The sequence below is a fragment of the Peromyscus maniculatus genome, chromosome 4, assembly GCF_049852395.1.
Source record: "Peromyscus maniculatus bairdii isolate BWxNUB_F1_BW_parent chromosome 4, HU_Pman_BW_mat_3.1, whole genome shotgun sequence".
In the NCBI taxonomy this organism is placed as follows: Eukaryota; Metazoa; Chordata; class Mammalia; order Rodentia; family Cricetidae; genus Peromyscus; species Peromyscus maniculatus.
Genome location: NC_134855.1, coordinates 129,715,125 through 129,735,794, shown reverse-complemented (window position 1 = coordinate 129,735,794; position 20,670 = coordinate 129,715,125). Strand labels below are relative to the sequence as shown.

General features: G+C 52.3%; 1 protein-coding gene across 1 annotated transcript in view; it reads right to left on the bottom strand.

The window, feature by feature from the left end:
• Angpt4 (angiopoietin 4) overlaps positions 1-19,755 on the bottom strand; it is a 37,065-nt gene extending 17,310 nt beyond the window's left edge. Inside the window, exons 1-3 of the mRNA XM_006985512.3 lie at positions 19,289-19,755; positions 1,984-2,139; positions 31-152 (exon numbers count right to left, since the gene is read on the bottom strand). Coding sequence (XP_006985574.1) covers positions 31-152; positions 1,984-2,139; positions 19,289-19,612 — 602 coding nt within the window. The 5' untranslated portion in view covers positions 19,613-19,755. The remainder of the gene's footprint in view (positions 1-30; positions 153-1,983; positions 2,140-19,288) is intronic.
• Between the last annotated feature and the right edge of the window lie 915 nt (positions 19,756-20,670).

Here is a 20,670-nt window from a genome sequence, read left to right as displayed (position 1 = left end):
CCCCAGCTCCAGCTTCTCACCCCTGCTCACCTGTTGCGACTCTGCAGCCGCTGCAGCTCGTGGCTCTGCATGAGCATCTGTCTCTCCAGCTTGTTGGTGGACAGTGAGTTCTCCAGCATTTGGATCTTCATGTGTGATGTCTGGTTGAGGGCCTGTCCCCACAAAGCAGGAGGTTTGTGGGGGCATGTGCTATATAGGCCCAAGGGCCTGCTACTTGAAGCCTGCCAACCCATTGCCGAGTCCTAAGCTATTAGTTTCCATAGCTACTAGCTTACCACCGGCCCTACCTGGCTTATCTGGTTTCTGATTTGCCCTTCCTCATCACTGGTTTTGCACACCGGTGCCAATCTTCAGGCTCTTCGGGCTCCAGAGACATATCCTTGACCCCCACATGCAATCAGCCCATCAGCCCCATCTTCCAAATGGCCCCTAACCACTTCCTTTCCCTCCAAGGCTGTATGGGATGTTGGCCTCTCCTAGCTAGTTTCAGCTGTCAACTTGACAGCCCAGAGTTATGGAGGGAGTCCCAGTATGAGAGTGCTTCTATCGGATCAGCCTGTGGACATGTCTGTGGGGCATTTTCTTGATTGATGATTGATGTGGGAGAGCCCAGCCCACTACAAATGAAGCTGCTCCTGGGCAGGTGGTCCTGAGTTGTATAAGAAAAGCAAAGTGAGCCATGGAGAGCTAGCCATAAGCAGTTTTCCTCCATGGTTCCTGCCCTGACTTCCTTCAGTGATGGACTGTTATCTGGAAGTGTAAGTTAAATAAACCCTTCTCTCCCTAGGTTGCTTTCAGTCACGGTGTTGTTTATCATAGCAACAGAGAGCCAGCTCGGGTGGTGGCAGCGGTGGCGGCGCACGCCTTTAATCCCAGCACTCAGGAGGCAGAGCCAGACAGATCCCTGTGAGTTCAAGGCCAGCCTGGGCTACAGATCGAGATCCAGGACAGGCACCAAAGCTACACGGAGTAACCCTGTCTTGAAAAACCAAAACAACAACAACAATAAAAAACCAGAGAGCCAACTCACTCACTGTCTGCTGTCTCTCATTCAGTGTCCTGCACTGGCCTGCCAGGGCTCCCTGCTCTTGCCTTATGCCCTTCACCCCTTTCCTACAAAGCAGTCAGAGGCAGCCTTTCATGCTGTGGCCCCTCTGCTCAGAATCCTTCTGTGGAAAGCTCACCCTCACTGGGCCCATGACTCAGTTTCCCTCTGTACCTCCCTGCTCTGTCTCCCAGGACATCGCTCTCCTCCATGTTCCCAGAGTAGCCAGCAGGCTCTACCCCTGAGCTTTTATACACGCTGTTCTCCTCCCTGGCTGGTGTGTTCTTCCTAGCAACTTGGCCCAGGTTGTAGGAGCATGGCATCCCAGTGTCTTTCCGACCTTGCTGTCCAGACTCACAGCCTCCCATCCTACCCATGCACCCAGCACACTCCTCTTTCTCTCTGCGCTGCGCTGGTTCCCTGGCATGGCCATGGAGTAATCTACAGGGGCTGTGTATCTCGCTTGCCTTCTTGGTGGGTACCAAAGCAACAGATACCTCACTTATTGCACTAAACTGGGACCAGGGTCTCTCATCGAGTCCGGCACACAGGGGGGCTTTAGCAAACAATTGCCCCTTCCTTCTCCCCACTCCCTCACTCCCTGCTTGGCCTGTTGAGGCCACAAGGTCTTTTATCATCCAGTTCTCCCTGTGTGCCCTAATCCCTGGAGCAAAGGCTTTGTCAATGTTACCTTCCCCCAGTGCCCAGCACAGTCTTGTCATCAAGGTCATGCAGAGAGGTCAGACCCAGTGTGGCAGTCTCAGGGAGATGGCTGGTTATGTGACTGTGTCATCAGGGAGAGGAGGCCAGGGGCCTTCAGGCCCAGAGAGGCACCCCCCCAACACACACATACCCCTCACCGGGACAGTGGCATAGACACCAGAACAGAGAAAGGAAGCCTGAGGCACAGCCTGGCCTCCCGGTGGCCCTCCGGTTACCTGTGCCTCCACAGCAGTCAGCTTGTCGGTCTGAGCCGTGGTCTGGTTCACGAGGTTGGTGCCCAGTGTCAGCATGGTGGCTGTCTCGTTCTGGGCTGTGTGCTGCTGGGCCTGTGCCAGGTTTGACCTCAAGTTCCTCCGGATGGACTGCTCCAGCTGTAGGGAGACAGAGGGCTGCAGTGTGAGGGCAGGGGCTGGGAGAAGCCTCCTGTCCCCCCCACCCTCCAAAGCTCCATGGCAGAGCACAGAGCGGCAGCTAGGGGTAGATGCCCGGTTGAGATTTTGCCATGCTAGGGCACTGCTCCCCTCTCCTAGGTTTCCTCTGCTGGCCTCTGTCTTTATTCTGTCTTGTTGCAGTCTGTCTCCCACTGAGCAGTCAGAAGTGTCTATGTGAGCCACACCCCTCCTTTGCTCTGTGTTATTCCCGGGTTTCCATTTCACAGGAAAAGCTTGATTTTTTTCAGTTTCCTCCTTAGCCAGCCTACCCCTCCCTCCACCCTTCCTTCCATCTCTCGTTCTTCTCCAGAGGCCATGTGTTACATTCCATTATGCTGTGGAATATTTGTTTGATGATACAAAGATGTGCTGCATTCTTTTATGTTGTATTTGTTTAACTCTGTGAAACTGTGTTACTTTCTCTGTCTAAAACACCTGATGGTCTAATAAAGAGCTGAATGGCCAATAGCGAGGCAGGAGAAAGGATAGGCAGGGCTGGTAGACAGAATAAATAGGGGGAGAAATCTGGGAAGAGAAGACAGAGGGGTGAGAAAAGGAGGAGGACTCCAGGGGCCAGCTACCCAGCTACACAGCAAGCCACGGAGAAGGATAAGAAAGGTTTATAGGATAAAGAAAGGCAAAAAGCTCAGAGGCAAAATGTAGAAGAAGAGAAATAGGAGATACACACACACACACACACACACACACACACATATATATATACATATATATATATATATATATATATATATATATATATATATATATATATATATATATATATATATACATATACATATATTTCCAAGGCAGGGTTTTACTGTGTAGCTTTGGAGCCTGTCCTGGAACTCACTCTGTAGACCAGACTGGCCTTGAACTCACAGAAATCTGCCCGCCTCTACCTCCTGAGTGCTGAGATTAAAGGCGTGTGCCACCACCACCCAGCCTTTTTTTTTTATTTGAAATAGGATAATTTAAGTTAAGTTAGAAAAGCTGGCTAGAAACAAGTCAAACTAAGGCTAGGCATTCATAAGTGAGAATAGGTCTCCATGTATTTATTTGGAAGCTGGATGACAAGCCCCCAAAGAATGAAAAAACAACAACAACAAAAACAAAACCCAACTATATCCATGCCTCCACACGTCCCTCCCATACAACCATGCAGCCACCTTAGGTCCTTTGCAATTGCCATCCCCCCAGTACTCTCTCCCCACTCACAGGGCTTACTCCCTCAGGACATTTCATTCACACTCTTATCATTCCTTACTTTTATGCTGAGCATCTCTTTTGATCTCTTACCCTCCAGAATGTCAACTACAGGAAGCCAGGGGTACAGTCTTGCTCTATATTCCATTCTCCATATCTAACACACCACCAGGTACGCAGTGGGTGCTCAATAATTGTGTCCAAGGACAAGGAATTGCTAGGAAACGGGTACAGCATGGATCAGAGTGTAGCTCTCATGCCCTGCCTTTCCCCCAGCTTCCTAGGGGAGAGCTAGCCTGTGGCAGGGGCAGGATGGGGTTAGGGGAGAGCTAGCCTGTGGCAGGGGTGGGGTGGGGTGGGCTCCCGTCTTTTCCCTTGTACAGGTTTCCAGGTCCATCTGCCAAACTGAACTTTCTTTTAGCCCCGCTGTCTGCCAAACAGAGAAGAAATCACAGCATCCAAGAGCCCTGGACCCCTTGAGCTGGCTTTCTTTCTTTGGCCATGGCGTTGGTCTGCTGAGAAGCCAAGATCAAGTCGGAGAGGTGAACAGTGAGTCCTCAGGCTGAGGCACTCCGTCACTGCTCCTGGCTGCACACACTGCCTGGGTCCCTCCTCTGTCTCTCAGGCCAGAACTCAAGCTTCTTTAAGATCTACTGGGGCCACTCAAAGGGGCCCTTGGAAGGTCAGGGCTCTCAGGGAGGGATGGGGGTCTTGACTGGGGGTCACGTTCACTCAGGCTGATTCTTCCTTCATTTCCCCCTTCTCTGTCCACCCTCCCTTGTCCTTTCCTCTGTCCACCCATCCCATCCTGCCACGAGCACTTCGGAAGTTGCATGCTCCACTGCCAGCCAAGTCCCTGTGGTGCATTGGGAAAGCGCTGGAAATTCGTGAGTGTGGCCCACGGATCAACCTCACCTGGGAGCTGGTTAGAAACATGGGTTTCCAGACCTGGGCCAACACTGCTGAATGTGGAATCATTGGGGAGGCAGCTGTGTGTTCTTTCATAAGCCTCCAGCTAAAACTGAGACTTCGCAGTGGAGATCACAAGGAAGAAGAGGGGGCCAGCGTGGAGCTTCTCCAGGCCTCTGCCCTCACCTTCCTTCCTCCTCCGCATCGTCACGGGTTCTAACCCTCCACACACGTGGAGGATGTGTGCTCACAGATCCATCTAAACACTAGGGCCCCACCCTTTCTAGCTGCCTCCTGCTTTCTCTATCCCCAGTGTTGGTCCTTGCCTTCTATCTTGTTTGAGACAGGGTCTCTTGCTCACCCCTGCTGATTAACTGGCCTGAGAGTTTCTAGGGGAATTCTCCCATCTCACTCTCCCATCTTGTAGGAGTGCTGGAATTATGGACATGTGCTTCCTGCATCTTGCTTTCCATGGGTTCTGTGGACCCAAACACAGATCCTCACGCCTGTGTGGCCAGGGCTCTATCCATTGGGTTGTCTCTCCAGTCCTGTCCATGATCCTCTAATTCACCTTGTCATGATTTCCGTGACCCTTTATTTCATACTGGAACTATCACCAGCATAGCTGACACCCAAATACACCCTCCTTTTACAACCGAACCACTGCCGAATCCTGCCTCTCCTGGTCTCTTTGCCTTCTTATTCCTTCTTTCCCTAGGCTGGGGGGGTCCTCAATAGGGGACCGGAGGGTCTGTGAAGAGATTTCAGCAGTCCATGACATTCAGTGAGTGCAAGATGACATTGGATTTGGATTTGTGATTGCAATTAGACATTTCCATCAACTTTAGCTCAGGTCACGAAGAAGAGCTGGCCCAGCAGGCCCCGTGACACCATGGCAGAGAGAAATTCTGTATGCCTACATCCTTAGCAGGCTATCTACAGAATCTTTTTTCCCCCTCACTCAGTGTGGCTATGGAATTATAGGAGTTACCAACCCACCACTGGATGCGGCAATGACTTCACTGTCAATTTGGTCTTTAATATTTGGATTATGGCCACAGTATTAGTAGATGCTCTTCCAAGGGCCTTGACTTTAGTTTTTCTTGTGTGTTTGTGTGGCCTTTTGAGACAGGGTCTTGCTCTATAGCCCAGCACTTGGGAGTCTGATCTTGAGCACACAGCAACCCTCCAGGTTTAGCCCCCTGAGTGCTGGGGTCATGGGCATGTGCCACTATACCTAGTTGATTATATATGTTTCTAAGAAAATCATAGGCTTTCTCTGGGGCCAGAAGCTGAAGGGCTCAGTGCTCCAAAGACCCCGGGGTGCCACCCGTGTGCTTCAGCACTCCTGGGAGTTTCACAGCTCATGACTTATCATTTCCTATGAGGAATTCTTCCTGAACACCTCTCCATATCTACACAGGTTTCAGACAAGCATCTCTAAAACTGGATATGGTGAAGCACTGTAATTGAAAGCTTTCCTCTGTCCTGCCTGGTCACGTAGCTGCTTTTAAAATAATCACTCAGAGGCTTATATTAGTTACAAACTGTTTGGCCTATTGCTCAGGCTTATTACTAGCTAGCTTTTACATTTAAATTAACCCATTCCTATTTATCTATGTATTGCCACGTGGTCCATAGCTTACTGGTTCTTTCACATCTTGCTTTTCAGGCCATTCAAATTGTCTGCCCTGACTCCACCCTTATTCATCTCCTTCTTCGGTTTGAATGTCCTGCCTAACCTTATTCTGCCTCACCATTGGCCAAACAGCTTTATTTATCAACCAATGAAAGCAACACATATTCACAGCGTACAGGAAGACATCCCACAGCAAAGCACAACTATAATTCCAGCACTTGGAGGTAGACAAGAGGATGAGTAATTTAAGGGTATCCTCAGCTACCTAGTGAATTCAAGGCCAGCCTGGGCTACCTTGAGGTCCTGTCTTTTGAGACCATCTCAAAAACAAATGAGTAGAGAAACTAGCCAAACAACTAGCTTTCCCAGCACCCAGCACAGGCCTCTGAGTCCCACCTCTCTCCATGTCCGGGGAGCTCTCAGCCTGCTTCCATTTTGATCATGTCAGTGAATGGCCCCACCCAATCCTGAAGCCCCAGATCCAGACCTTAATCTTGACTTATTTTCTGTTCACCCCACACATCCTGCTATTAAGTCTGTCTGCTGAGATCCCAGTAAGAACTTCCAGTCTGTTCGCCTCCTCCCTCAGCTCCCCAGGGACACTACTAAGTGGCTGGCTGGGGCCCACCAGTGCCTAGGGTGCACAGAACACTGCCAGCTCTGCCCTAGACTCTTCTGCTCAGCATGCGCCTTCTGGAACCTGAGTCAGATGCAGACTCCAGGGCCCCAAGCTTCTACTCAGACAGTCAGCAGCAAGTTCATTTCTGAGTAGAGAACTTTCTAGACACCTCTCCACACTCAGAGCCAAAACTGCTTCTTCGACCCATGGTAGGTTCCAAGTTATAATCCACATACAGGAAACCCCAGGTTCCACAAGGCCTCCTTCATGTCTGCAGAGCCAGACTGAGGACTCGGGGTGAGTTAGGGCCCTCCTGAGTGATTAGGGCTCCCTAAAAGCAGACTCACTGATTTTCCCCAGTGGGCCTGTGACTGTAAGTAGCTGGGCGGGGCATAAGCCATCCACAGCTGGATCCTGTTACCCAGTCCACTAGCCCACCCACTGGCCTGGGCCCTTGGCAGATAATCCCAGCCAGATGGCCTGGTTCAGCCAGGCAGGGGTTCTGGATACCAACACCAATCCAGATAGGTAGCTGGGGCTGGCTGCAGGCCGAGGCACCAGCCAGTGGGTGTGGAAAGGAATCCTCTTGAGAACCTGACCCAGGCAGCGTTCTGCTGTCTTCCAGGCATTACTGCCCTTTAGGATCAGACCATCGGCACCTTTTCTAGCACCTTGGAGCAGCAAATTCTCATACCTGAGCTAGCAGTATCCCCTCTGCCCATGCATACTCCTTCACCTTCAAGTTCCAACTCTGCTGCATCCCGGTCTGTGGGCCCTGGCAGCGTTTTGCATGCTCCCGGGCCTCGCTTTCCAAATATGCTCTATGGAGGCAGTAAGTACATTTCTCTTTTGTGAGGAGGGCGTGTGGAAACGGCAGAGGAGAGGAGAGCAAGCCTCTCAGTAGGCAGAGACTAAGGAAGAAAGGAAGGGTCCTCCATGCAGACCTGGGTGTGTGGCTTCGGCGGCTGAGCAGGTCCAAATGTAGCCTGTTTTATTGCTGTGTTATCTATATAAATGGGTCTTAACTGGCAAATAGCTGAATAGCTGAGCCCCAGTCACCCCGTGGGCTCCACTCCACCAAGAGAAGGAACAAATGAGTCCTTAGTGTGCCCAACCATAGTGACCAGTTTCCAAAATGAAAAACACAGACTCAGTGTCTGCAAATGTGGGATTCCACCAAAGGGACATTTTAGCAAGTCATAATCTACATTCACCAGGCCTTGAGTGGGAGTGTGTGACTGCAAAGGGACATGAGAACTTTTAGGGATGCTGGCAATACCCTAGACCATGAGATGGCAGTACATGGATTTTCCTATATGTGGATTATGCCTCAATAAAAAAGAACCCCGCCAACACAAAGTTCTAGAAAGTGTCCTATATAAATATGTATTATAATTTGAACTGTTTTTCTTACATCAAGGTGGGACCTTGACTCTCAGGCACACATCCACTCAGGAGTTTTTGTTGAAACTCTTTCTTGCTAGGTACCGGCCCTGCCCTTGGTATAGGGCGTTGGGATGAGCAAAATCGACAAATATTCTGATTCCGAGGCTCCTGCTAGACAAACGAGTTGGCCTGTAGTAGTGATGTGCACCATGAACAAAACCAGGATGAACGTTCAAGGCAAGCTGGCCAGGGTCATCTGGGCTGAGAGGATGGGATCCCAGCAGTTGGAGGGAAGCCAGGGGGGAGGGGTTTCAGGTGGAGGAAAAGCAAGGACGAAGGCCCCGAGGTAGATGGGAGTGTGTGTGTGTGGGGTTGACAATCGAGATTGGCGACAGCAATAGACTCCATGAGTCTTTCAGGGGGAAAGGTGCATGAGGCTCAGGGTTCAGAAAGGCATCTGTTAGTAGAGAGGGGGGTCATGCCTTGCATCAATGGTGGCCATCCTCACCCTGTGGCTAGGTGGCCTCACACAAGTGTCTCCACCTCCCTGGGACACTTCATTTAAACAGTGACAACCACAGCTTCTACCTCCGGGGTTGCTGGGAGCACTGATGGTGGGGTAAACAGCTCGGGGGCGGTTGTGTAACCAGCAGGTGACAAACCCCAGTGCCTGTGTGTTACAGGTCCCCTCATGGCAATGCTGGCTGACAGCATGACTGAGTCCTATCACTGCTGTTTTAGAGAGGTGTTCCGGATGCATGTGAGTGAACGCAGCCATGGTCAAACACCATCAACAGTGTGGACTCGCTCCTGTCACGGTGGGAGGTCCACTCGTGTCACGGCGCGGCCCTACTCTTGGGGAAGGAAGATGCCTCGAGCCACAGTGACCAGCCCCTGGGGAGGAGTAACAACGGGGAGCAGCATCTTCTATTTGTACTACACATCTCATCTATGTTTGTATTTTAAAAGTATACGGAAAGGCCAGACAGCTCAGTGGGCGAAGGAGCTTGCAGCCAAGGCTGAGGACCTGACAGTGATCCCAGGAGCCCACATGGTAGAAGAGAACCTCCTCCTGCAAGCTACCCTCTGACCTCCACACATACCCTAAAATAAAGAAGTGTTGAAAGTGTAATGAGGACGAATACAGGTGTAATTAATGTATTTAGCAGCTAGCATATATGCCAGATAGTCTTCTGGTTCTTTAAGACAGAGTCTCACTCTGTAGCCCAGGCTGGCCTCAGACACGTGATCCTCCTGCCTCTGCCTCCTGAGTACTGGGATCACAGGGGTGCACCACCATGCTTGACACCACCAGGTATTCATTTTTTCCCCTCAAAGATTTATTTTATTTCTAAGTGTGTGTGTGTGTGTGTGTGTGTGTGTGTGTGTGTGTGTGTGTGTGTGTGTATGAGTGCAGGGGCCCACAGAGGCCAGAGGCATTGGATCCCTGTGAGCTGGAGTTCCAGGCAGTTGTGGACTGCCTGATATGGGTTCTGGGACTTGAACTCAGGTCCTTTTGGAGATCACCATGCACGTTGGTCCTCTGAGGCATCTCTCCAGCCCCTCCACGAGCTATTCTTCATCGATGTCCCTGGGCCCCCAAAGGATCTCTTAGTGGAATTCAGGGAATCTGCAGACTTGGTTTTAAAAAATGACCTCCCCCCCACCAATAATCTCTTGCCAAAGTGAGCTTTTCCAATGTGAGTGGAAATAGGCCAGGAGCGACCAGAGTGGTGGCCACTGTGCTCTGTCATCAGCAGAAATGACGGATATACTCACATGTCACACATCTGTGGGCATTACAATGTTCGTGTGCCCCCAGCTCCCAGTAATGGAAGGGACGTGAGTCCCTCCCTAGATCATCGTGTGCCTGTGGACATTGTGTCCAGAATGGAGTTGCTCTGTGCTAGGTCCCACTAGTCCAAGGAGGAATAGAGAAGCAGGACTGGGCTGTACCAGATAGTTCTGTTTGTAAGAACTCACAAGGCAATTTGTTTCCTTTGTCCTGAAACATTTCATGTTGTGTGTGTGTGTGTGTGTGTGTGTGTGTGTGTGTGTGTGTGTGTGTATGTGCCTGAGTGTGGAGGCCACAGGTTAACTCAGATGTTTCTCCTCAGGTACTTTTCTTTTCCTCTTTCTCTCCCTCTCTCCCTTCTTCCCTCCTTCCCTCTTTTTCCCCTCCCCCTCCCTCCCTCCCTCCCTCCCGCTCCCCATGCCCAGCATTTAAATGTGGTTCCTCAAGTCTTACAACAAAGCACTGTACAACCCATTTTCCAGCTGCCTTCCAGCCCTGCACATTCAATTTTTTTCCTTTTTAAAATTTTTATTTATTTTTATTTTTTAGTGCTGGGGGTGGAGGGGAACCTGGGCCTTGTGACAGGAGGTGAGCACGTTGCTACTGGTGTGCTCCCTCAGCCACTACATGCTGAACTCTTTAAAAGCCACATGCAGTCAGAAGCTATAGCAAGAACTGTACTCTGGAGCTAACGGCCAAGTGTGGTCCAGACCTCTGAGAATTGGGGGGGCGGAGCTTCAGCGGCTCCATGTATGTGTGTGTGTGTGTGTGTGTGTGTGTGTGTGTGTGTGTGTGTGTGTGTGTGTCGGTTTCAATGCACATGTCTGTAATTTTAACTCTTTAATACGCTTTTTTAAAGTCAGGGTCTCATGTAGCTCAGGCTGGCCTTGAACACCCAATTCCTCATGTCTCTACCTCCCAAGTGCTAGGATTACAGATGTGCTCCACATTAGGCTACACTTTTAACCTCTTTTTGAAGGCAGACATAAACACATGGTTCAAACTCCCAAGGAGCCAAGAGGAAGAGTGTGAATAGCAAGTCCCCCATCCCTGTCCAGCTGCAATCCCTCTTGCTGTGGCCACTGGGAGAGAGGTCCCAGTGGCCTTCCACGTTTACACCCCCTGCTCTCCGCTTACTCAGTACTTCTTTCCCGAGGGGAATGGCTGAGTTACAGGAATGCTCTGCCAGGCCATGCGCTGCAAGACCCCGTGGGCCAGAGCTGCTGGGTGGTGCAGAGGGAAAGGGACACTTCACTCTGGGGTCTGGACAAAGCTTGAGCTTCCCGCCTCCCCCGAGAGCCGACAGCTCTAGCACAGTGAACGCTGGTTGCCAACACACAGACAGTATTGTCTCGATATCAAGATGTTTTCAAATAAGAAAGTCAAAATAGCGGTGAGTCACACTGAAGGTCTAAGCACATGAGACCTTTCTCCTCCCCCACTGTAAACCTGCAATTTGCTAGGAATCTCACAAGAAATGCCGTTTACAGTCAAAGGAATGTCTTAAGCCCCTTTCAACTCCTGTGACCCATGGTTTTGTTAGATTGTTTCCCATCCAAAGAACCCCAAGAACTACCCTGTAACCCCACTTATTTAAAAAGAAGGGAAAGAAAGTTTCTTAGAGACCTTTTGAGATGTCACCCTAGAACCATCAAAATCGAAAACATGGCTTCTGCTGAGGCACTTGCTCGAGACTTTAAGCATCCACATTTGAGCGCGCCATCTCCTTCCCTACAGGGTCTCTCTTTCTGCTGACCTCATGCTCAAAGTCTCTTTTTAAGTAAAAATCCAGCTGTGCTTCAGATGGGCTCATCCTGAATCCTTTCGTGCAACAAAGTCAAGAATCTGAGCTGAGTAGAGAGAATCTCTGAGTAGAGAGAGGGCTTTTAAAAATGCTCAGACGGGAGTCTCTGGCCTCCGCTAGCCCTGCTTGTGACGTCACCTGTAGTGACGTCACCTGTAGTGACATCACCTTGCTTCCAGCACCCTCCTTCCTGCCAGCTCAGCTCCTGCAAGGCTCTTAGCTACCCTGGTCCCCTGCATCCCAGAGGGAAAGTGTGACCGGCCCTACTTGGCAAACGAGTAAACTGAAGCTGGGAGTCAAACTCTCCAAAGCCAGTGAACGAGGCTTTTACTAGACTGGCAGAACTGTTTCTGCAGGCCTGGCCTGAGTCATCAGCAGCTGAGGCAGACCCTGAAGATGGCACACTGGAGAAGAGAGCGCGCAGGTGCGTGTGCGTGTGCGTGTGCGTGTGCATGTGCGTGTGCGTGTGCGTGTGTGTGTGTGTGTGTGTGTGTGTGTGTGTGTGTGTGGCACAGGGCCATGGAGGAGGCTGACGTGACTGTATGTGGCAGAGGATGTACAGCTCATGGACAGGCTCTTTGGGGCCAACTGCTTGCCTTTCCTGCTTGGAGGAGACAGGAAGAGGGTATACATCCCATCCCCTCTTCCGATTCAGAATAGCTTCTTATGCTGGAAGGAGGAGGCAGAGGCAGGAGCATGATGGCCTTGGTGAGGCTTTGTCTTTTTAGCCGGATGCTTTCTCTCCCTGTCTTTTTGTGCACTTGGACCATTTCAACAAACATTGAAAGTGCCCAAAGGAATGCAAGGAAACCAAGCTGGAGCCGAGGAGGAGGACCAGGGAGGCTTTATGAGTTTATCAAGCTGAGCAAATGGACAAGAATGCTGGCAAGGAGCAGCCTATGCCAGGCTGACGGACACTGCTGGCCCCCCTCCCCATCCTCTCCCTCGGAGATCAAGTCATACCTCTGTAGAGCTTTCTGAGGGAGGTGCCCACAGCTGCTCAGAAACGATCTTCCTTCACCCCTGCATGGTGGTCCTTCCTGCTGTGTGCTATAGCCCAGTGGAGGCTGGGTTGGAGTCAGGAGTAGGGGTCCACCAGGCTCTGCTGGCCTAACTTCCTGAGGGAGGTGGCTGTACTTCCAGCTTTAAGGGTCCCTAGGTATCTCTTTATCCTGAGACCCCACCAAATATTTTCAGGTTTCACTTTACTTTGTCTTTACTGGACAAATTTATTATAATCCCCACTTCGCAGATGAGCAAATTGAGGCTCAGGGAGTTTTTTTTTTTTTTTTTTTTTTTTTTTAAAGGGTTCTGTGTAAGTGGAGAGACCTGAGCTGACCTGGGTACCTGACTCCAATGTCAATTCCCTGCCTTCTCCAGGCTCCAAGGTGATGTTTCCTGGGAGACATGCCCTGCCTGTGGATCAATCTTTTTGATCTCGACACTTCAGTGCCCCCTCCTGTGACAGAAAACAGAACCAGAGAGGCCAAGCTATTGCCAAGACAGGAGGCAAGCATGCAGCTGGAAGTCAGTCACAAGCCATCCTGTGGCCGAGGCAAGGATGGAGTGTTACAGTTGGGACCCCCAGGCATAGGTCTGACTCCCTGGATTTCAAGCCTTCACATCTATGAGAAATTGGCCTTGGCTTAAAGCATGGCTCTCATCTGATCTTATGTTTCCTGCCATGTGATCTTGGATGGGCCATCCCATCGCCTGGTGCCTCAGTTTCTTCGTCATTGACAATCTCATCTCCTAGGGCCACTGTGAGAATGAAATGCTAAAATCTATACCAAGTACCCAGCGCAACTGTGTGGTACACAGAAAGTGCCCAGGAAATGTCAACCTTAATTTCTCCTGTCCTTATCTTTTGGTTATGCTGGGAGGCAGGGAGTGAGATGATTTCCACTTCCTAGAGAAGCCAAATATAGGTGATTTCCCCCAGGGTCCCACAGCCAGCCAATGCACCCTTAGGACACGCTCCTCATCACAACTTCAGCTGCTCCGGGCCCTGGGTAGCCCTTAAGGCCAACACAGGTATATTCCAGGGCCACTCCGAGGCTGAAATAACTGAACGTGGCTGAGGTTGAGGTGACCGAATGTCTCAGAGGAAGTACAGCTCATGGGCACGTCTGGGGCTTACATTTCCTGCTCTCGGGAGATGAGGAGGATATACATCCTAGCCTGAGCACTCTAGGCATTGGAAGAGAGGGAGCTAGACACACGTGGCCCTGGCCCACAGGCTGACTGGCCAAGCCACACGAACAAATAAACCTGTCCCTCTGGGGCAGGACGTGCCTTAGGCCACCGCTGTTCTTGCCTCCAGTTGAATATCAGCCAATTGCTCATCCCCAGGCCAGGACTTCTGGAGCAGCAGTTTTTAAGCCCTTCTTGGAAGAATCATCCTGTTCCTCTGAGAGGCAGGGGCCATTTGCTCCACCCCATCCCCCGCGTCGACTGCCCAGAAAGCCAGCGGAGAGGTTAGGAAATCAACCCCAAGCTATTTCATTCGGCAACCAAGATTTATTTCTTGTGGCAACTGAGATTTATTTTTTGTTTGCATAACCGAAGGCTGAAAATGCCAAGAATTTACAGGCAGCCTGGGGAGGCCAGGGCTGCTGGGAGCTCCTGTCAGCCTGGGAGGGTCTCGAGTGGGGCCAGGACCCCACACTGGGTTCCTGCTGAATGCCCTGCTGACCCTTGGCCGGTAGGCCAGGCCACTGGGCTGAGGGGGCCCAGATCATCTATTTGCTGCCAGGAGCCTGCACATCAGTGGAGCCCGACTCCTCCTTCTGTGGCTGTGGACAAGAGCAGAGGACCTCAGCCAAGCTGCTCGGCTGAGGGTGGGCACCAGTCTTGGGGGCCTGGGTCCAAGGTCTCCAGATTGGACACCCAGAGAGAGAGGAGCAGGAGAGATGGCTTTGGGGGACTTTGGGGGAGCATCTGAAGGAGACAGGAAGAGACAGAGGAGGAGAGAGAAGCACAAGATGATGGAGAGAGTAAGACAGAGAGAGAGACAGAGAGACACAGAGAGAGATACACAGAGAGAGACAAAGACAGAGACACAGAGACAAAGACAGAGAGAGACAGATACAGAGATAGAAACAAAGAGAAAAAGAGAAACAGACACAAGGAGAGACACACACACAGACAGACAGACAGACAGACAGACAGACAGATAAAAATGGGGAGAGGAGACAGAGCCTGGGGCAGTGGGCAGACCCCAGAACCATAAAGCAGCGCTAACACAAAACAGGTAAGGAAGCGCAGAGCCTGAGTTCAGTGGGTGGTGTCTACTCTTCCCCTGTGGCCCTGGAGACTCGGGACAGTATGCTGCTCTCAGGCAGTGGACACAGGCTAGGGCCCAGCCCTGGGGTCCGGACTGAGTGTTCCTCCTTCATAGACAGAGAGATGTGGGAACAGGGAGAGGTCAAGGATGACGCTCTATGGCTGAAAGACCTGAGACCAGTAAATACCATCTGTGAACTCCAGTAAGGAGAGGTAGATCTGTGGACTGGCGGCAGTGGCCAGGCTGGGGCTCAGGTGAGGAGCAGCCACCTCTGTTGTCCTGCTTTATAGCTGCTGTCCCAAGTAAAGGTCCCTGGGCACCCGGGAGGTCTGTGGCTAACCACACGGGTCAGCAGGGAGCATTTCCATTCACTGTCCATGCCTGTCCCTCATCCCTCCTGGCCACACAGTTCACCCAGGTGGAGGCACGGGGCAGAAATGAGCACTGATTACAGCCCACGACAGGCACTGTGGGCCATGAGCCACAGAGCAGAAGCTTTCTGCTAGGAGGGGGGGGGGTAACGGGGGTGTGTGTGAGTAGAGTAAAGAAAGGCAGAGGAGAGGTGCAGGGAGGAAGAGCAAGAGGTGAGGCTGGGGCTAACGTGAGTGTGGGTGTCAGGATCCCAGCAGCCACACAATGGGGACATGGTGACTTACAGGCTCCCTCTAGTATCGCCCTCCAGCTCCCAGCTTCCAGTCAGGAGAAGGAAGGCATGTGCAGCTGAAGGGAGAACCATTGCCCACTTCTGCCTCAGTTTCCCCATAGGTAAACTGAAGGAACAGGCAGGGAGCTAAAGACATGTAGGTAGGTGCTGGAGCTCGCAACAGAGAGGGGGCCCCCCTGCAGCTTCAGGGGAAGGACCTCGAGGTGGAGAACTTGGGCAGGCTTAGCTGTGCTGTTGTGGTGAAGCGTGATCAGGGAATGTTTTCAAACTCTTTTAACAAAAGGCCAAAGAAGAGACTTTGAGTTTTGGTGGCTCCGAGGCATGCCAGGTAGAGACAGGAGCCTAAAGAGAGTCCCAGCTGTCACAGAAGGCACAGCATCCCTGCCTGGGATGAGAAGCATGTTCAAGGGGTATGAGCGTGTATTGGACAATGTGTGTGAGTGTGTGTGTGTGTGTGTGTGTGTGTGTGTGTGTGTGTGTGTGTCTATTCAAAGGAGCCAGAGGCATCTCAATTGGGGACAATGAAAGACTTAAACCTTCAGGACTCACACTCACGTCTGTTTGCACACCCTAGGACCCTAGATCAAACGACCTGGACTCACCGAGAAGCCAGTGAGCAGAGGATGTCCTGTGCATTGTCTGGCTAAATTTTACTAGAGGAGGGCAATGCTGTTACTTAGTGAGGCCTGGGGAGGCAAGGCCTCTTTTCTCAGTCATGAAGGGAAGGTACAGTTGGAACTTCAGGGTCAGAGTTCTCCCCTCTGGGCTCTGCTGCTACCCAAGAAGGTGACATTCAAGCCAAGTGACTTCCAGGTGTGTGTAGGTCCATGGTCTGATGTGTAGCGGGCTTTACAGGTGCTGGGTGATCAGACATGAATGCTGAGGGATGCGAAAGGAAGTGCTCAACCCACGAGGCCCCTTACCCAGAAGATGGCAAGACTGCCCACCAGAGACTGGCCCAGGTTGGGAACCTGTTCCTTTCCCCAATGGATATCTCACCGCCCTTTGTCCCATGTGAATAAGAGGGACCATGACTGAGTTCAGAGTTGGGGTGACTCACGTATGGACTGTGCAGAGGGCCTACAAACCCATCAACCCACCGGCGCTGCGCCTGGTGAGCTTCACACCACTGGGACACAGCAAAGAGGATGCCTGAGAGTCTCACAGTGTTCCCAGCGCCACCTGACCTATGTCAGAGAGGAAACCAGCTTGTTCAACCACAACCACGTGACTAATCAGTGCCTTCTGGCCTACCAATGTGAGGTCAGGCTGGAGGACTCTCTCAACATTCCTCAGCCCCACAGGACTCCCTGGGTTAACAGCCTAGGCGGATGACACCCAAGAAGGATCCCGTACCATAGAAAGAGTTGGGCCAAGTGACTCGTCTCAAAGATCATCAAGGCAAATTCTTCTACTGACTCATCTGTTTCCCAGACACCAGGACTGGGGGGTTCAAGGGACAAGAGGGTGGGACTTGGGGTAGAGAGCTAGCAGGAAGTAAAGGCAGTGCCCAAAGGAGAGATAGCAAGTCCTGGGCAAGTGAGCACAGAGAAGCCAACAGCTGGTACAGGTGGGGCCGTGACGGATGGACTGGGCACATGAAGAGTGCTTCCGGGCAGACCCAAGAGGATGTTGCTGGCTGCCAGCACTGTGCTGAAGTCTAGGAAGATGAGCTGAGTTGTGGTCCTAGGATCTGGGACCTGGGAGGCAGAGTCTGGGCTATAGCTATTGCTGCTTCCAATGCCTCCATCTTCCTGACATGGGGGATGCTTGGGGATGATTAAATGCTGAGGAGTAGACCGACAGAGAGGGGAAAGTTCCTAGGGACGTGAGTGGGGGAGGTGAGGAGGTTGAGGGGCCCTGTCCCCTCTGAGCCTGAGGATGATCTGGGGACCGCGAGGCATATTTTCTACTGTTCGATCCCCATATTTTCTACTGTTCATTATAGCCCGGGATACATCTGGTGAGAGGTGGATGGAGAGGGGAAGGGCAGCGTTAGAGGGGAAGGCTTGACTCAGACATGTCATAGGACTCGGGGACAGCTGCTGCCTACAGAACCAGGCTCCACGTAGCCCGGAGCAGTCAGTGTGGGAAGCTGAGAAAGCCTTCCAGGGGGACGCGGACACAGGATGGGGGTGGCCTAGAAGTGCCGAGGGGCAGGAGGGAAGGAGCAGCAGCTGGGATGCAGCAGGGACAGGAGGCTACATGGGTGGTGGGAGTGGGGGTGTGAAAGCATGTGGGGGACAGGGTTTCAATGCATGTAGTAGAGTCTGCTCACTACAGGGAGATCATCCAGGGGTGTGTTAGATAAATATGGGCTCATGTGTGAAAAGACCAAATGTGTATGTTCTGTGGGAGAGCAAACCTTTCCTACCAACTGAGTGTATGATTTGAGAAGTACCCTTATCTACTGGCAAGATGGCTCAGCAGATAAAGGTACTCACTGACATGCCTGATGACCCAAGTTTGAACTCTGGGACCCAAATGGTGGAAGGTGGAAACTTCCGGAAGCTATCCCTTGACCTCCACACATGTGGCATGTGCATGCCAACACACATGTACAAACAGATAAATAAGTTAATAAATGTAATAAGAATTTAAAAAAACTCCAACAGTTTGGAAACCACCGGGGTGAGAGGGGCATTCTGGATGACCATTATCGTCCTTGGCTCATTGTCTGCCAGGCATGACTGCTGTCTACCTTGTTTTAAACCTCCATGGGTTGGTTCAGTCCCTTCCCCACATGGCTCTAGGTCTCCTTCTCTTTTCTTGGTAGGTGACTCCTCCTTAGGGACTCTGGCTGGCCACATCCTGGACCCACAGGACGGGATCTGCCCTCAGGCTCCTAGCCCAGCTTGTCTTCTTCAACCTTGTACCCAGTGCATAAACTGGGCATAAGCTGTGTCGAGAGGATGGCCAGAGACCCTTCTGGCCCTGGCATTGGGTCCAAACTGCAATGGTATACTTACCTTTTGGTCTTGGCCATCTGACTGCCAGTTTATCGGGGAGCCCCAGAATAAATCAGAATCAGATAGCCACCCTGCAGGCCTCCAGACCCTCATGTATGGAGCCTGCAGTATCCATGGAGACCTCACACTTGGACATTCTACCCCATGTGCTTTCTACTTAAACCAAATCCACTAGTCTCAGCCTGTTCACAACGCTGTGGTAGCCAAGTCACTGAGAAGCCAAAGTCCCAAGGGCCTCTGTGGCCTGCTCATCCCTCCATGAATGCCTTGTGCCCACCCCCAACTTATGTGCTCCTGTGCCCTCACCTCTGCTAGGATGCCCTCTGGGTGCCCATTGCTCTCTTAACTTCCTCAGAGATTCTGCCAGGATCTGACCTGGGAAGCCAGCCTGCGCCTTCTTCCTGTCTCTGCCCCCATAATGTGTCACTGCCCCACACAGCAGACAACTTTTTTTTGGCACCCTTTCCCCAGCCCATTAGATAAGAATGTATTGTTCTGTTCCTGTGGGGATGCCCGACACTTAGAATGGTCCTGACTCATGGTCAGCATTCAGCAAATTCCTCTTAGATGAATGAATGAACATCTGTGAGAAGCCTGGCTTCCTGGCCAAATGATGCTCACTCAGCCTTGCCTATAAGGCCTGATAACCATCCTCATCGCCGGCCCTCTCTGGACCCCACATCCCAGAGGCTCGCTACAACACAGAGCCCTGCCCCTCCGTCCTGTGATGAACATCTCTGGGCTGACGCTCTACCTGGTGATAGCACAGTCCCCTAGCCACCCCCTAGCCCATCACGCGACCCCAGCTGTACCTTCAGCAGCCACTGGGTGTTATTCTCTAGTATCTTCTCCAGCTGGCTCACACGCTGGGCCCGCTGGGCTCGCAAGTCTGCCAGGGGCAGCCTGGAGGCAGGCAAGTCCCTCTGGAGGCTGTTGGAGCCCCCAAAAGCCTCAGGTACCACGGGCCCCAGCTGGCAGATATGAGGCTCTGGCAGTACAAAGGTGTAGCTGCACTGGCCATGCTGGACCCGGTGAATCTGGCGGCGCCCACTGGGTGCTGGCCCTCTCTGCTGGGCTGCAGCCACGGTGGCCAGCAGGAGGAGGCCACCTCGCAGCATGGCTGGTTGGCAGAGCATCTGGGAACAAGTGGTGGTGAGGTGATCTCGTCAGAGGTACCGGGGTGGGTACCCACCCACAGCCACAGATGTGCTGAGCAGCTGGGGCCTGTGAAGACAGACTGTGGCTGCAGAGTCCTACCGTTGTAAGTCCTGAGGGCCAGCTCCTCTGGGCTATTTATACTCGGGGCAGCCACAGCTGCTGGCTTCCCCTGTGAGGCCTCGCCTCCTGCTCCCACCCTCCCACCCCCCAGGCACCTCTGTCCTCTCTGTCCCTTCCTGCCTCTTCCTTCTGCCTCCGAGGCTTTGATTGTGCTGTGGGGCCTGTCCTCCCTGGCCAGGCTTGAGGCCACCCTTACACACACACACACACACACACACACACACACACACACACACACACACACACACACGCACGTATGCACGCATGCATGCACGCACGCGCTGGACCACAGCTCATGCAAGGCTCCCTCCCAAATGGGAAGCCTCTGAACCTTCTTCATCTCCTCTCCCCAGCTTTCTCTTCTCCTCCACCCCCACCCCTGTCCCCCAAAGCCTGGTTCTCAAGTTTCGGCCCCTCCACCTTCCCCCTCTGGTTCCAAGTTAGGCTTGGAACACAGGCGGTGACCCCCAGAGCAGCCTGGGGAGGGAGGGAGCAAGGCGAGGGGGGAGAAGCAGCCTGGAGACAGAAAGCCTTCCAAGGCTGGAGGAGTCCTGTGGGTGCCCAGCACAATTGGCTCCTGGCCTCTCCTCTCCCTTGGGGCCTGGGGCGGGGGCATTCTGCCCTGTGGTGGCTCTGGCTTCGTGGTGGCGCCGGGAATCAGAAGTCTCCTGGGTAGGCTGTCCCAGGACTTCCTGTTCTGGGTGGTAAGTCTTGGGCTGGGGAGTATCCTGGCCAGTACCCCTAGAATCAGAGGTGGCTGGCCCTAAATCTCACACTCCTACTGCAAACGCAGAGCAGAGCCCAGCTCTTGTTTGAGGAATGCTGGATGGAAGAAGTCCTGGCTCAGGGACTGGAGGAATTTTCAGTTTACTGTTCAAAATCTAGCTCTACCGGTTCCCAGCTGTGTGGCTGTCAC